At 33.9% G+C, this 18,436-nt stretch overlaps 1 protein-coding gene across 6 annotated transcripts in view; it reads right to left on the bottom strand.

Moving 5' to 3' along the window:
- Positions 1-3,003: 3,003 nt before the first annotated feature.
- The window catches only part of shtn3 (shootin 3), a 68,489-nt gene continuing 53,056 nt past the window's right edge, over positions 3,004-18,436 (bottom strand). For 5 of the 6 annotated variants that reach the window (XM_061977276.1, XM_061977282.1, XM_061977278.1 and 2 more), the window contains 7 exons: positions 17,014-17,084; positions 16,835-16,938; positions 15,513-15,527; positions 15,334-15,396; positions 15,144-15,270; positions 8,594-8,906; positions 3,004-3,443 (listed from right to left, as the gene is read on the bottom strand). In XM_061977276.1, the coding sequence (XP_061833260.1) occupies positions 3,314-3,443; positions 8,594-8,906; positions 15,144-15,270; positions 15,334-15,396; positions 15,513-15,527; positions 16,835-16,938; positions 17,014-17,084 (823 nt within the window). In that variant the 3' untranslated portion in view covers positions 3,004-3,313. The remainder of the gene's footprint in view (positions 3,444-8,593; positions 8,907-15,143; positions 15,271-15,333; positions 15,397-15,512; positions 15,528-16,834; positions 16,939-17,013; positions 17,085-18,436) is intronic. The other variant, XM_061977277.1, reaches the window with a different exon arrangement.

Here is an 18,436-nt window from a genome sequence, read left to right as displayed (position 1 = left end):
CAGAATTATTGCTTATTAGTAACCCTAACCCTAACCATATAAGTTATTATTATTAATTATTTGGTTACATCATAAACGAGATTAATGATTTGGTTACATCATTTACGTGATTATTATTAATTATTTGGTTACATTATTAACGTGATTATTATTAATAATTTGGTTACATCATTGTGTTTATTATTAATTATTTGGTTACATTATTAACGTGATTATTATTAATTATTTGGTTGCATCATTAATGTGTTTATTATTCATTATTTGGTTACATCATTAACCTAATATGAATGATTGATAAACGTTATTAATGCGATTATTATTAATTATTTGGTTACATTATTAACGTGATTATTGTTAATTATTTAGTTACATTATTAACGTGATTATTTATTATTTGGTTCCATTATTAACGGGATTATTATTGATTATTTGGTTACATCATTAACATGTTTATTATTAATTATTTGGTTCCATTATTAACGTGATTAATATTAATTACTTAGTTACATCATTGACGTGATTATTATTAATTATTTGGTTCCATTATTAACGTGATTATTATTAATTATTTAGTTACATCATTATGTGATTAACCAAAACTTACGTCATTAACGTGATTAATCCTTACTTACTTGGTTACATCATTTTCGTGATTAACAATTACCTACTTGGTTACATCATTAACGTGATTAATTATTACTTACTTGGTTACATCATTACCGTGATTAATCATCACTTACTTGGTTACATCATTAACATGATTAATCAATACTTACTTGGTTACATCATTATCGTGATTAATCATGACTAAGTTTGATCATTAACGTTATTATTATTAATTATTTGGTTACATCATAAACGAGATTAATTATTTGGTTACATCATTTACGTGATTATTATAAATTATTTGGTTACATTATTAACGTGATTATTATTAATAATTTGGTTACATCATTCATGTGTTATTAATTATTTGGTTACATTATTAACGTGATTATTATTAATTATTTGGTTACATCATTAATGTGTTTATTATTCATTATTTGGTTACATCATTAACGTAATATGAATTATTGATTACGTTATTAATGTGATTATTAATTATTTGGTTACATTATTAACGTGATTATTGTTAATTATTTAGTTACATTATTAACGTGATTATTAATTATTTGGTTCCATTATTAACGGGATTATTATTGATTATTTGGTTACATCATTAACATGTTTATTATTAATTATTTGGTTCCATTATTAACGTGATTAATATTAATTATTTAGTTACATCATTGACGTGATTATTATTAATTATTTGGTTCCATTATTAACGTGATTATTATTAATTATTTAGTTACATCATTATGTGATTAATCAAAACTTACGTGATTAATCCTTACTTACTTGGTTACATCATTTTCGTGATTAACAATTACCTACTTGGTTACATCATTAACGTGATTAATCATTACTTACTTGGTTACATCATTACCGTGATTAATCATCACTTACTTGGTTACATCATTAACATGATTAATCGATACTTACTTGGTTACATCATTAATGTGTTTATTATTAATTATTTGGTTACATCATTTACGTGATTATTATTCATTATTTGGTTACATTATTAACGTGATTATTATTAATAATTTGGTTACATCATTAATGTGTTTATTATTAATTATTTGGTTACATTATTAACGTGATTATTATTAATTATTTGGTTACATCATTAACGTAATATGAATTATTGATAAACGTTATTAATGTGATTATTATTAATTATTTGGTTACATTATTAACGTGATTATTGTTAATTATTTAGTTACATTATTAACGTGATTATTAATTATTTGGTTCCATTATTAACGGGATTATTATTGATTATTTGGTTACATCATTAACATGTTTATTATTAATTATTTGGTTCCATTATTAACGTGATTAATATTAATCATTTAGTTACATCATTGACGTGATTATTATTAATTATTTGGTTCCATTATTAACGTGATTATTATTAATTATTTAGTTACATCATTATGTGATTAATCAAAACTTACGTCATTAACGTGATTAATCCTTACCTACTTGGTTACATCATTAATGTGATTAATCATTACTTACTTGGTTACATCATTACCGTGATTAAGCATCACTGACTTGGTTACATCATTAACATGATTAATCAATACTTACATCATTATCGTGATTAATCATGACTGAGTTTGATCACATCAATAACGTGATTATTATTAATTACTTGGTTACATCATTAACATGATTAATCATGACTGAGTTTGGTCACATCATTAACGTGATTAATCAATACCTACTTGGTTTATTCATTAACGTGATTATTAATTTCTTACTTGGTTACATCATTATCGTGATTAATCATGACTGAGTTTGGTCACATCATTAACATGATTAATCAATACCTACTTAGTTAAATCATTATTGTGATTAATCATTACTTACTTGGTTACATCATTAACGTGATTATTCATTACTTACTTGGTTACATCAATAACGTGATTATTATTAATTACTTGGTTACATCATTAACATGATTAATGATACATTATTATTAAGTCTTTGTTACTTTAAGAAGAAACTAATTAATGGTGAATATGTTCCCCCATTCTAAAGTGTTACCCAATTATATGGACCAGCACCCCCCACGACCTCAAAAAGGGACAAGCGGTAGCAAAATGGATGGATGTGAAATATTTGTTATTATTTTATAAATAGTTATTCAATTTATTATTCACAGATTAATTATGAATTTATTAAACATCGTATAATGTATATTAGGAGTGCTCAGAAAATCCATTCACATCCGAATCGCGTCTGTTATTCATAAAAATAAAATACAATAAATAAATAAAAATAAAATAAAGAATAATTTAAAAAATTCCTTTTTTTTCTTTAAATAATCAATTTTTAAAATACATTTTTAGGCCATCTGTATGCAACCTAAAATAGCTTTTCTAACTTGTAACCTGTTTTAAAAAAACGTTTTATTGTAATTGTTATGCCAAATAATGGATTTGATGGAATGTTTCCCAGAGGAATGGGAGTATTTGTATGTCCAGACTTTAGGGACAGCCTCTTTTAAACCAGCATTATTTCCAAAGGCCAGCAGGTGGCAGCATTGTGTTGCCTTTCATTTAAAAAAACAAGCCCTGATTGTTCTGGAAGATGAGTACAGCGTCAGTCATGTGACCTCAGTTACTTTTTCAGTGTTTAAATATGTTATTATTATTGTGTGTGTGCATGATTTGTGACGTCATATTGACCACGCCCACACTCACTGCCCGACCTCGCTGTTGCTGTCGCCGACCAAGACGGCGGCACTCGCGTCATCGCCGTGCTCCTTGTCGTTGTGGACGCCGTTGGAGCGGACAGGCGTCTTTGTGGCGCTGTTGTCCTCGCCGACGCTGCGGAGTGGAGCCAAGGACAATCAATTAGGTATTGATTAATCACGTCAATGATGTAACCAATTAGGTATTGATTAATCACGTTTATGATATAACCAAGTAAGTCATGATTAATCACATCAATGATGTAACCAAGTAGGTATTGATTAATCACGGAAATGATGAACCAAATAATTAATCATTAATCACGTTAATGATGTAACCAAATGTATCATTAATCATGTTAATGATGTAACCAAGTAATTAATAATAATCACGTTATTGATGTAACAGAGTAAGTAATGAATAATCACGTCAATGATGTAACTAAATAATTAATAATAATCACGTTAATAATGGAACCAAATAATTAATAATAAACATGCTAATGATGTAACCAAATAATCAATAATAATCCCGTTTATAATGGAACCAAATAATGAATAATAATCACGTTAATAATGTAACTAAGTAATTAACCATAATCACGTTAATAATGTAACCAAATAATGAATAATAATCACATTAATAACGTAATCAATAATTCATATTACGTTAATTATGTTACCAAATAATGAATAATAAACACATTAATGGTGTAACCAAATATTTAATAATAATCACGTTAATAATGTAACCAAATAATTAATAATAAACACAGTGATGTAACCAAATTAATAATAATCACGTTAATAATGTAACCAAATAATTAATAATAATCACGTAAATGATGTAACCAAATAATTAATCTCGATAATGATGTAACCAAATAATTAATAATAATCACGTTAATGATGTAACCAAATAATTAATAATAATCACGTTAATGATGTAACCAAATAATAAATCACGTTAATGATGTAACAAAAAATTAACAATAATCACGTTAATGATGTAACCAAGTAAGTAATGATTAATCTCAATGATTTAACTAAGTAGGTATTGATTAATCATGTTAATGATGTGACCAAACTCAGTCATGATTAATCACGATAATGATGTAACCAAGTAAGAAATTAATAATCACGTTAATGAATAAACCAAGTAAGTATTGATTAATCACGTTAATGATGTGACCAAACTCAGTCATGATTAATCATGTTAATGATGTAACCAAGTAATTAATAATAATCACGTTATTGATGTGATCAAACTCAGTCATGATTAATCACGATAATGATGTAACCAAGTAAGTATTGATTAATCATGTTAATGATGTAACCAAGTGATGATTAATCACGTTAATGATGTAACCAAGTAGGTAATTGTTAATCACGAAAATGATGTAACCAAGTAAGTAAGGATCAATCACGTTAATGACGTAAGTTTTGATTAATCACGTAATGATGTAACTAAATAATTAATAATAATCACGTTAATAATGGAACCAAATAATTAATAATAATCACGTTAATGATGTAACTAAATAATTAATAATAATCACGTTAATAGAACCAAATAATTAATAATAAACATGTTAATGATGTAACCAAATAATCAATAATAATCCCGTTAATAATGGAACCAAATAATTAATAATAATGACGTTAATGATTTAACCAAGTAAGGATTAATCACGTTAATGACGTAAGTTTTGATTAATCACGTAATGATGTAACTAAATAATTAATAATAATCACGTTAATAATGGAACCAAATAATTAATAATAATCACGTTAATGATGTAACTAAATAACTAATAATAATCACGTTAATAATGGAACCAAATAATTAAGAATAAACATGTTAATGATGTAACCAAATAATCAATAATAATCCCGTTAATAATGGAACCAAATAATTAGTAATAATCACGTTAATGTAACTAAATAATAAACAATAATCACGTTAATAATGTAACCAAAAAATTAATAATATTCACATTAATAACGTAATCAATAATTCATATTACGTTAATGATGTAACCAAATAATGAATAATAAACACAATGATGTAACCAAATAATTAATAATAATCACGTTAATGTAACCAAATAATTAATAATAAACACATTAATGATGTAACCAAATTATTAATAATAATCACGTTAATAATGTAACCAAATAATTAATAATAATCACGTTAATGATGTAACCAAATAATTAATAATAATAACGTTAATGATGTAACCAAATAATGTATCATTAATCATGTTAATAATGTAACCAAGTAATTAATAATAATCACGTTATTGATGTAACCAAGTAATGAATAATCATGTTAATGATGTAACCAAGTAAGTAATGATTAATCACAATGATTTAACTAAGTAGGTATTGATTAATCATGTTAATGATGTGACCAAACTCAGTCATGATTAATCACGATAATGATGTAACCAAGTAAGAAATTAATAATCACGTTAATGAATAAACCAAGTAAGTATTGATTAATCACGTTAATGATGTGACCAAATTCAGTCATGATTAATCATGTTAATGATGTAACCAAGGAATTAATAATAATCACGTTATTGATGTGATCAAACTCAGTCATGATTAATCACGATAATGATGTAACCAAGTAAGTATTGATTAATCATGTTAATGATGTAACCAAGTGATGATTAATCACGGTAATGATGTAACCAAGTAGGTAATTGTTAATCACGAAAATGATGTAACCAAGTAAGTAAGGATCAATCACGTTAATGACGTAAGTTTTGATTAATCACGTAATGATGTAACTAAATAATTAATAATAATCACGTTAATAATGGAACCAAATAATTAATAATAATCACGTAACTAAATAATTAATATTAATCACGTTAATAATGGAACCAAATAATTAATAATAAACATGTTAATGATGTAACCAAATAATCAATAATAATCCCGTTAATAATGGAACCAAATAATTAATAATAATCACGTTAATGTAACTAAATAATAAACAATAATCACGTTAATAATGTAACCAAATAATTAATAATATTCACATTAATAACGTAATCAATAATTCATATTACGTTAATGATGTAACCAAATAATGAATAAACACAATGATGTAACCAAATAATTAATAATAATCACGTTAATGTAACCAAATAATTAATAATAAACACATTAATGATGTAACCAAATTATTAATAATAATCACGTTAATAATGTAACCAAATAATTAATAATAATCACGTTAATGATGTAACCAAATAATTAATAATAATAACGTTAATGATGTAACCAAATAATAAATCACGTTAATGATGTAACAAAAAATTAATAATAATCACGTTAATGATTTTACCAAATAATTAATAATAATCACGTTAATAATGTAACCAAATAATTCATAATAATCACGTTAATGATGTTACCAAATAATTAATAATAATCACGTTAATGATGTAACCAAATAATTATTAATAATAACGTTAGTAATGTAACCAAATAATTAATAATAATCACGTTAATGATGTAACCAAATAATTAATCATGTTACTGATGTAACCAAATAATTAATAATAATAACGTTAATGATGTTACCAAATAATAAATCACGTTAATGATGTAACTAAATAATTAATAATAATCACGTTAATAATGGAACCAAATAATAATAATCACGTTAATGATGTAACCAAGTAAGGATTAATCACGTTAATGACATAAGTTTTGATTAATCACGTAATGATGTAACTAAATAATTAATAATAATCACGTTAATAATAGAACCAAATAATTAATAATAAACATGTTAATGATGTAACTAAATAATTAATAATAATCACGTTAATAATGGAACCAAATAATAATAATCACGTTAATGATGTAACCAAGTAAGGATTAATCACGTTAATGACGTAAGTTTTGATTAATCACGTAATGATGTAACTAAATAATTAATAATAATCACGTTAATAATGGAACCAAATAATTAATAATAATCACGTCAATAATGTAACTAAATAATTAATAATAACCACGTTAATAATGGAACCAAATAATTAATAATAAACATGTTAATGATGTAACCAAATAATCAATAATAATCCTGTTAATAATGGAACCACATAATTAATAATAATCACGTTAATAATGTAACTAAATAATTAACAATAATCACGTTAATAATGTAACCAAATAATTTATAATAATCACATTAATAACGCAATCAATAATTCATATTACGTTAATGATGTAACCAAATAATGAATAATAAACACATTAATGATGTAACCAAATAATTAATAATAATCATGTTAATAATGTAACCAAATAATTAATAACACATTAATGATGTAACCAAATTATTAATAATAATCACGTTAATAATGTAACCAAATAATTAATAATAATCACGTAAATGATGTAACCAAATAATTAATCTAGTTTATGATGTAACCAAATAATTAATAATAATAACGTTAATGATGTTACCAAATAATAAATCACGTTAATGATGTAACTAAATAATTAATAATAATCACGTTAATAATGGACCCAAATAATAATAATCACGTTAATGATGTAACCAAATAATCAATAATAATCCCGTTAATATTGGAAGCAAATAATTAATAATAATCACGTTAATAATGTAACTAAATAATTAACAATAATCACGTTAATAATGTAACCAAATAATTAATAATAATCACATTAATAACGTAATCAATAATTCATATTACGTTAATGATGTAACCAAATAATGAATAATAAACACGTTAATGATGTAACCAAATAATTAATAATAATCACGTTAATAATGTAACCAAATAATTAATAATAAACACATTAATGACGTAACCAAATTATTAATAATAATCACGTTAATAATGTAACCAAATAATTAATAATAATCACGTAAATGATGTAACCAAATAATTAATCTTCTTTATGATGTAACCAAATAATTAATAATAATAACGTTAATGATGTAACCAAATAATAAATCACGTTAATGATGTAACAAAAAATTAATAATAATCACGTTAATGATTTTACCAAATAATTAATAATAATCACGTTAATAATGTAACCAAATAATTAATAATAATCACGTTAATGATGTAACCAAATAATTAATAATAATCACGTTAATAATGTAACCAAATAATTAATCATGTTACTGATGTAACCAAGTAATTCATAATAATCACGTTAATGATGTTACCAAATAATTATTAATAATTACATTAGTAATGTAAGCAAATAATCATTAATCACGTTAATGATTGACACGCTGTGGTGGTCCACCTGAGGTCACAGCCGTTCCCGACTGGCGAGTCCATGGGGTCTTTGTCGGACACGGAGCACGCGGACCTCCTCTCCTGCCAGGACACCACGCGGGGCTCTTTGTCGGAGCTCCTCCTCCTGGCCACCAGGGGTCCCGGCCCCGAGCCCCGCCTCTCTGAGTCCGGCCGGAGGTTGGATGGCGTGGTGGACCCGTCCGGATCCTTCCCGGAGTCGCTGCTGGTGCGCCGCCCGTTCAAGCTGTCACATGACGACACGTGACTCATTTGACCGTCGTCGCGCTCGTCTGACCAGACAGAAAAGGATTTAAGTTCAGTGTCCAATCAGCTGAGAGGTGGGTGATGCAATATTGAACAGAACAGAACCGGAGCGATCGATCACACTGCTTTTGGAATGGAAACATCAATCAATCAATGAAAGCACCAGCAGGACCTCACTGATGCATTGTGGGAACTCACGCCATCCGTGTACTCTCGGTACTGCTCTGGTGGTATTAGTACTGCTATTCTACTACTAATACTGCTGTGGTATTAGTACTGCTGTGAAGGTACTAGTTCTGCTATTATACAAACCCCGTTTCCATATGAGTTGGGAAATTGTGTTAGATGTAAATATAAACGGAATACAATGATTTGCAAATCCCTTTCAACCCATATTCAGTTGAATATGCTACAAAGACAACATATTTGATGTTCAAACTCATAAACATTTTTTTTGTGTGCAAATAATCATTAACTTTAGAATTTGATGCCAGCAACACGTGACAAAGAAGTTGGGAAAGGTGGCAATAAATACCGTATTTTCCGCACTATAAGGCGCACCTAAAAACCACAAATTTTCTCAAAAGCTGACAGTGCGGCTTATAACCCGGTGCGCTTTATATATGGATTAATATTAAGATTCATTTTCATAAAGTTTCGGTCTCGCAACTACGGTAAACAGCCGCCATCTTTTTTCCCCGTAGAAGAGGAAGTGCTTCTTCTTCTACGCAAGCAACCGCCAAGGTAAGCACCCGCCCCCATAGAACAGGAAGCGCTTCTTCTTCTACTGTAAGCAACCACCCGCCCGCGTAGAAGAAGAAAAAGCGCGCGGATATTACGTTTCATTTCCTTTGTGTGTTTACATCTGTAAAGACCACAAAATGGCTCCTACTAAGCGACAGGGATCCGGTTCATGAAAAGACGCAATCTCTCCATCCGCACACGGACTACTATTTCACAGCAACTGCCTAAAGACTTTCAAGAAAAGCTGGCTACTTTCCGTGCATATTGTAAAAACAAGATAGCTGAAAAAAAGATCCGGCCAGAGAACATTATCAACATGGACGAGGTTCCACTGACTTTTGATATTCCTGTGAACCGCACTGTGGATACAACGGGAGCACGTACGGTGAATATTCGCACCACAGGGAATGAGAAGTCATCCTTCACTGTGGTTCTAGCTTGCCATGCTAATGGCCAGAAACTTCCACCCATGGTGATATTCAAAAGGAAGACCTTGCCAAAAGAGACCTTTCCAGCCGGCGTCATCATAAAAGCTAACTGGAAGGGATGGATGGATGAAGAAAAGATGAGCGAGTGGTTAAGGTAAGTTTACGCGAAGAGGCCGGGTGGCTTTTTTCACGCAGCTCCGTCCATGTTGATATACGACTCCATGCGCGCCCACATCACGCTGGTTTTAATATATTATTAAAGTTTGACTGACCTATCTGACTGTTTTTTTGACATTCCTTTAGCGCAGTTAGATGCGGCTTACAACACGGGGCGGCTTATAGGTGGACAAAGTTTTGAAATATGCCGTTCATTGAAGGCACGGCTTTTAACCCAGGGCGCCTTATGGTGCGGAAAATACGGTACTGATAAAGTTGAAACACTTATTTGGAACATCCCACAGGTGAACAGGCAAATTGGGAACAGGTGGGTGCCATGATTGGGTATAAAAGTAGATTCCATGAAATGCTCAGTCATTCACAAACAAGGATGGGGCGAGGGTCACCACTTTGTCAACAAATGCGTGGGCAAATTCTTGAACAGTTTAAGAAAAACCTTTCTCAACCAGCTATTGCAAGGAATTGAGGGATTTCACCATCTACGCTCCGTAATATCATCAAAGGGTTCAGAGAATCTGGAGAAATCACTGCACGTAAGCGGCTCAGCCCGTGACCTTCCATCCCTCAGGCTGTACTGCATCAACAAGCGACATCAGTGTGTAAAGGATATCACCACATGGGCTCAGGAACACTTCAGAAACCCACTGTCAGTAACCACAGTTGGTCGCTACATCTGTAAGTGCAAGTTAAAACTCTCCTATGCAAGGCGAAAACCGTTTATCAACAACACCCAGAAACGCCGTCGGCTTCCTTGGGCCTGAGCTCGTCTAAGATGGACTGATACAAAGTGGAAAAGTGTTCTGTGGTCTGACGAGTCCACATTTCAAATTGTTTTTGGAAACTGTGGACGTCGTGGAAAGAGGAAAAGAACCATCCGGATTGTTATAGGCGCAAAGTGTAAAAGGCAGCATGTGTGATGGTATGGGGGTGTATTAGTGGCCAAGACATGGGTAACTTACACATCTGTGAATGCGCCATTAATGCTGAAAGGTACATACAGGTTTTGGAGCAACATATGTTGCCATCCAAGCAACGTTACCATGGACGCCCCTGCTTATTTCAGCAAGCCACGTGTTACATCAACGTGGCTTCATAGTAAAAGAGTGCGGGTACTAGACTGGCCTGCCTGTAGTCCAGACCTGTCTCCCATTGAAAATGTGTGGCGCATTATGAAGCCTAAAATACCACAACGGCGACCCCCGGACTGTTGAACAACTTAAGCTGTACATCAAGCAAGAATGGGAAAGAATTCCACCTGAGAAGCTTAAAAAATGTGTCTCCTCAGTTCCCAAACCTTTACTGAGTGTTGTTAAAAGGAAAGGCCATGTAACACAGTGGTGAACATGCCCTTTCCCAACTACTTTGGCACGTGTTGCAGCCATGAATTTCTAAGTTAAATATTATTTGCAAAAAAATAAAAAATAAAGTTTATGAGTTTGAACATCAAATATGTTGTCTTTGTAGCATATTCAACTGAATATGGCTTGAAAAGGATTTGCAAATCATTGTATTCCGTTTATATTTACATCTAACACAATTTCCCAACTCATATGGCAACAGGGTTTGTACTACTAATACTGCTCTTCTGCTACTAATACTGCTGTGGTGGTATTAGTACTGCTATTCTACTTCTAATACTGCTGTGGTGGTACGAGTACTAGTGTGGTGGCACTAGTGCTATTGTGGTGGTACTAGTACAAGTGTGGTGGTGTTAGTACTATTGTGGTGGTATTAGTACCGCTATGGTGGTACTAGTGCTAGTGTGGTGGTACTAGTACTATTGTGGTGGTACTAGTACTATTGTGGTGGTGTTAGTGCTATTGTGGTGGTATTAGTACCGCTATGGTGGTACTAGTACTTTTGTGGTGGTACTATTACTAGTGTGGTGGTGCTAGTACTATTGTGATGGTATTAGTACTGCTATGGTAGTCCTAGTACTAGTGTGGTGGTACTAGTAGTATTGTGATGGTACTAGTAGTATTGTGGTGGTACTAGTGTGGTGGTACTAGTAGTATTGTGGTGGTACTAGTACTAGTGTGGTGGTACTAGTAGTATTGTGATGGTACTAGTGTGGTGGTACTAGTAGTATTGTGGTGGTACTAGTGTGGTGGTACTAGTAGTATTGTGATGGTACTAGTAGTATTGTGGTGGTACTAGTAGTATTGTGGTGGTACTAGTACTATTGTGGTGGTGTTAGTGCTATTGTGGTGGTATTAGTACCGCTATGGTGGTACTAGTACTTTTGTGGTGGTACTATTACTAGTGTGGTGGTGTTAGTGCTATTGTGGTGGTATTAGTACCGCTATGGTGGTACTAGTACTTTTGTGGTGGTACTATTACTAGTGTGGTGGTGCTAGTACTATTGTGATGGTATTAGTACTGCTATGGTAGTCCTAGTACTAGTGTGGTGGTACTAGTAGTATTGTGGTGGTACTAGTGTGGTGGTACTAGTAGTATTGTGGTGGTACTAGTACTAGTGTGGTGGTACTAGTAGTATTGTGATGGTACTAGTGTGGTGGTACTAGTAGTATTGTGGTGGTACTAGTGTGGTGGTACTAGTAGTATTGTGGTGGTACTAGTACTATTGTGGTGGTGTTAGTGCTATTGTGGTGGTATTAGTACCGCTATGGTGGTACTAGTACTTTTGTGGTGGTACTATTACTAGTGTGGTGGTGCTAGTACTATTGTGATGGTATTAGTACAGCTATGGTAGTCCTAGTACTAGTGTGGTGGTACTAGTAGTATTGTGATGGTACTAGTAGTATTGTGGTGGTACTAGTGTGGTGGTACTAGTAGTATTGTGGTGGTACTAGTGTGGTGGTACTAGTAGTATTGTGGTGGTACTAGTACTAGTGTGGTGGTACTAGTAGTATTGTGATGGTACTAGTGTGGTGGTACTAGTAGTATTGTGATGGTACTAGTAGTATTGTGGTGGTACTAGTAGTATTGTGGTGGTACTAGTACTATTGTGGTGGTGTTAGTGCTATTGTGGTGGTATTAGTACCGCTATGGTGGTACTAGTACTTTTGTGGTGGTACTATTACTAGTGTGGTGGTGCTAGTACTATTGTGATGGTATTAGTACTGCTATGGTGGTCCTAGTACTAGTGTGGTGGTACTAGTAGTATTGTGATGGTACTAGTAGTATTGTGGTGGTACTAGTAGTATTGTGGTGGTACTAGTACTATTGTGGTGGTGTTAGTGCTATTGTGGTGGTATTAGTACCGCTATGGTGGTACTAGTACTTTTGTGGTGGTACTATTACTAGTGTGGTGGTGCTAGTACTATTGTGATGGTATTAGTACTGCTATGGTAGTCCTAGTACTAGTGTGGTGGTACTAGTAGTATTGTGATGGTACTAGTAGTATTGTGGTGGTACTAGTGTGGTGGTACTAGTAGTATTGTGGTGGTACTAGTACTAGTGTGGTGGTACTAGTAGTATTGTGATGGTACTAGTGTGGTGGTACTAGTAGTATTGTGGTGGTACTAGTGTGGTGGTACTAGTAGTATTGTGGTGGTACTAGTAGTATTGTGGTGGTACTAGTACTATTGTGGTGGTGTTAGTGCTATTGTGGTGGTATTAGTACCGCTATGGTGGTACTAGTACTTTTGTGGTGGTACTATTACTAGTGTGGTGGTGCTAGTACTATTGTGATGGTATTAGTACTGCTATGGTAGTCCTAGTACTAGTGTGGTGGTACTAGTAGTATTGTGGTGGTACTAGTAGTATTGTGGTGGTACTAGTAGTATTGTGGTGGTACTAGTACTAGTGTGGTGGTACTAGTAGTATTGTGATGGTACTAGTGTGGTGGTACTAGTAGTATTGTGGTGGTACTAGTACTAGTGTGGTGGTACTAGTAGTATTGTGATGGTACTAGTAGTATTGTGGTGGTACTAGTAGTATTGTGGTGGTACTAGTACTATTGTGGTGGTGTTAGTGCTATTGTGGTGGTATTAGTACCGCTATGGTGGTACTAGTACTTTTGTGGTGGTACTATTACTAGTGTGGTGGTGCTAGTACTATTGTGATGGTATTAGTACTGCTATGGTAGTCCTAGTACTAGTGTGGTGGTACTAGTAGTATTGTGATGGTACTAGTAGTATTGTGGTGGTACTAGTGTGGTGGTACTAGTAGTATTGTGGTGGTACTAGTACTAGTGTGGTGGTACTAGTAGTATTGTGATGGTACTAGTGTGGTGGTACTAGTAGTATTGTGGTGGTACTAGTGTGGTGGTACTAGTAGTATTGTGATGGTACTAGTAGTATTGTGGTGGTACTAGTAGTATTGTGGTGGTACTAGTACTATTGTGGTGGTGTTAGTGCTATTGTGGTGGTATTAGTACCGCTATGGTGGTACTAGTACTTTTGTGGTGGTACTATTACTAGTGTGGTGGTGCTAGTACTATTGTGATGGTATTAGTACTGCTATGGTAGTCCTAGTACTAGTGTGGTGGTACTAGTAGTATTGTGATGGTACTAGTAGTATTGTGGTGGTACTAGTAGTATTGTGATGGTACTAGTAGTATTGTGGTGGTACTAGTAGTATTGTGGTGGTACTAGTACTAGTGTGGTGGTACTAGTAGTATTGTGATGGTACTAGTGTGATGGTACTAGTAGTATTGTGGTGGTACTAGTAGTATTGTGGTGGTACTAGTACTAGTGTGGTGGTACTAGTAGTATTGTGGTGGTACTAGTGTGGTGGTACTAGTAGTATTGTGATGGTACTAGTAGTATTGTGATGGTACTAGTAGTATTGTGGTGGTACTAGTGTGGTGGTACTAGTAGTATTGTGGTGGTACTAGTAGTATTGTGGTAGTACTAGTGTGGTGGTACTAGTAGTATTGTGGTGGTACTAGTACTAGTGTGGTGGTACTAGTAGTATTGTGGTGGTACTAGTATTTAATGTGATATTTACCACAAGCGCTCGCTCCTGCTTTGTTGCGGCGGCGTCTGAGGATGACTTCCAGCTCGCTGTCCTTCTTCCCCGTTGGCGATGGCGCCGCCTCCTGTGAGCCTCGACTTGGACTCCTCTTCACCGTCTCCTGAGGTTCAAACATGGCTGCTGGTTGGATTCCCACAACAACCGGGGGGGTTTGGTGTTTTACCAGGATGCCTTTCAGCTCGTCCATGGCGCTCTCCTGAGCTTTGTCCTCGCTGGCTGGAGGTTGCTGGAGAAAAGGATGTGATTGTAACAAAGTACTTTTCCAATATCAAAGGACTTTGTTGTACATATATATATATATATATATATATATATAAGTACATGGCTTATCAGTGTACTCACTTTGACCGCAACTCTCTGTGGCGCCATCAGGGCGGAGTTGGTAGGCCATGGAGGCGGAGTTTGTAGGCCATGGAGGCGGAGTTTGTAGGATATTAAGGTGGAGTTTGTAGTCCATGGAGGCGATGTTTGTAGGATATGGAGGCGGAGTTTGTAGGCCATGGATGCGGAGTTTGTAGGATATGGAGGCGGAGTTGTAGTCCATGGAGGCGATGTTTGTAGGATATGGAGGCGGAGTTTGTAGGATATGGAGGCGATGTTTGTAAGATATGGAGGCGGAGTTTGTAGGCCATGGAGGCGATGTTTGTAGGATATGGAGGCGGCGTTTGTAAGCCATGGAGGCGGAGTTTGTAGGATATGGAGGCGGAGTTTGTAGGATATGGAGGCGGAGTTTGTAGAATATGAAGGTGGAGTTTGTAGGATATTAAGGCGGAGTTTGTAGGACATGGAAGCGGATTTTTCAGGACAGGGAGGCATAGTTTGCAGGATATGGAGGCGGAGTTTGTAGGATATGGAGGCAGAGTTTGTAGGCCATGGAGAGGGAGTTTGTAGAATATGAAGGTGGAGTTTGTAGGATATTAAGGCGGAGTTTGTAGGATATGGAAGTGGAGTTTGTAGGCCATGGAGACGGAGTTTGCAGGACAGGGAGGCGCAGTTTGTAGGCCATGGAGGCGGAGTTTGCATGACATGGAGGCAGAGTTTGCAGGACATGGAGGCGGAGTTTGTAGGACACGGAGGTGGAGTTTGTAGGCCGTGGAGGCGGAATTTGTAGGATATGAAGGCGGAGTTTGCATGACAGGGAGGCGGAGTTTGTAGGACATGAATGTGGAGTTTGTAGGATATTAAGGCGGAGTTTGTAGGACATGGTGGCATTGTTTGTAGGCCGTGGAGGCGGAATTTGTAGGATATGGAGGCGGAGTTTGTAGGCCATGGAGGTGGAGTTTGTAGAATATGAAAGTGGAGTTTGTAGGATATTAAGGCGGAGTTTGTAGGATATGGAGGCGGAGTTTGTAGGGCATGGAGGCGGAGTTTGTAGGATATGGAGGTGGAGTTTGTAGAATTTGAAGGTGGAGTTTGTAGGGCATGGAGGCGGAGTTTGTAGGATATGGAGGCGGAGTTTGTAGGGCAGGGAGGCGGAGTTTGTAGAATATGAAGGTGGAGTTTGTAGGATATTAAGGCGGAGTTTGTAGGATATGGAGGCGGAGTTTGTAGGGCATGGAGGCGTAGTTTGTAGGACATGGAGGCGGAGTTTGTGGAGACAAAATGAGGTCAGAGATGAGAGGCTTGTGGTAACGTTGGACAGGAAGTAGAAGGGCGTGACTCACCTTGCTGTCCTGAGTCTTGACGGGCCGCAGGACCACGCCGTGCTTGATGCGCTCCATCATCTCGTTGACGGCCTTCACCTTCACCTCCTCCGCGCCCTCCGACGCTGGCGACAGCACAAATGAACACTGCGGCACACGTCCACGGTCACCACGGCGAGGACAGAAAAAGGGGGAGTTACCTGGCGGCTGCTCCGCCTTCAAAGATGCTTTGGAGCCTTTGGACGTCTTCCTCATGATGGCGATGAGAGAACTGAGGACATGAACACGTGTTTGTTTACCTTCTGTCGGCCGCCAACTTTCAACTTAAACACAACATGAGAGCCTGGAGAGTGAAGGGTGATGAAATATGGATGATGATGATGATGATGAAGGTGACTATAAGGATGATGATTATAACGATGATGACTACATTTATGATGTATGATGATTAGAATTATGATGATGATTATAATGATGATGATGAGGATTATAATGATGATTAGAATGATAATGATTATAATTATGATTATAATGACGATGATTATGATGATGATTATGATGATGATGATTATAATGATGATGATTATGATGATGATTATAATGATTATGATGATATTGATGATGATTATAATTATGATGATGATGACTATAAATAAGATGATTAGAATTATGATGATGATTATCATCCTCATGATCATGATGATGATTAAAATGATGATGATGATTATAATGATGATGATGGTTATAATGATGATGACGATTATAATGATGATGATGATGGCTATAATGACAATGATTATGATTATAATGATGATGGTTATAATGATGATTAAATTGACGATGATTATGATTATAATGACGATGATTATAATGATGATGATGATGGTTATAATGATGATGATGATTATAATGATGATGATGATTATAATGATGATGATGATGGTTATAATGATGATGATGATTATAATGATGATGATGATGATGGTTATAATAATGATTATAATGACGATGATTACGATTATCATGATTATAATGAGGATGATGATGTTATAATGATGATGGTTATAATGACGATGATGATTATAATAATGGTTACAATGATGATTAAATTGACGATGATTATAATGATGATGATGATGATGGTTATAATGATGATTATAATGATGATGGTTATAATGATGATGATTGTGATTATAATGACGATGATGATTTTGATTATAATTATGATGATGATTATCATCCTCATGATCAGGATGATGATTAAAATGATGATGATGATTAAAATGATGATGATGATTATAATGATGATGATGTTTATAATGATGATGATGATTATAATGATGATGACGATTATAATGATGATGATGGCTATAATGACAATGATTATGATTATAATGACGATGATGATTATAATAATGATGTTATAATGATGATTAAATTGACGATGATTATGATTATAATGACGATGATTATGATGATGATGATGATGATGGTTATAATGATGATGATGATTATAATGATGATGATGATGATGGTTATAATGATGATTATAATGACGATGATTATGATTATAATGACGATGATGATGTTATAATGATGATGTTATGACGATGATTATGATTA

This window comes from Nerophis lumbriciformis, linkage group LG16 (genome assembly GCF_033978685.3).
Source record: "Nerophis lumbriciformis linkage group LG16, RoL_Nlum_v2.1, whole genome shotgun sequence".
Taxonomy (NCBI): domain Eukaryota; kingdom Metazoa; phylum Chordata; class Actinopteri; order Syngnathiformes; family Syngnathidae; genus Nerophis; species Nerophis lumbriciformis.
This window is presented reverse-complemented; position numbering and strand designations above follow the sequence as displayed.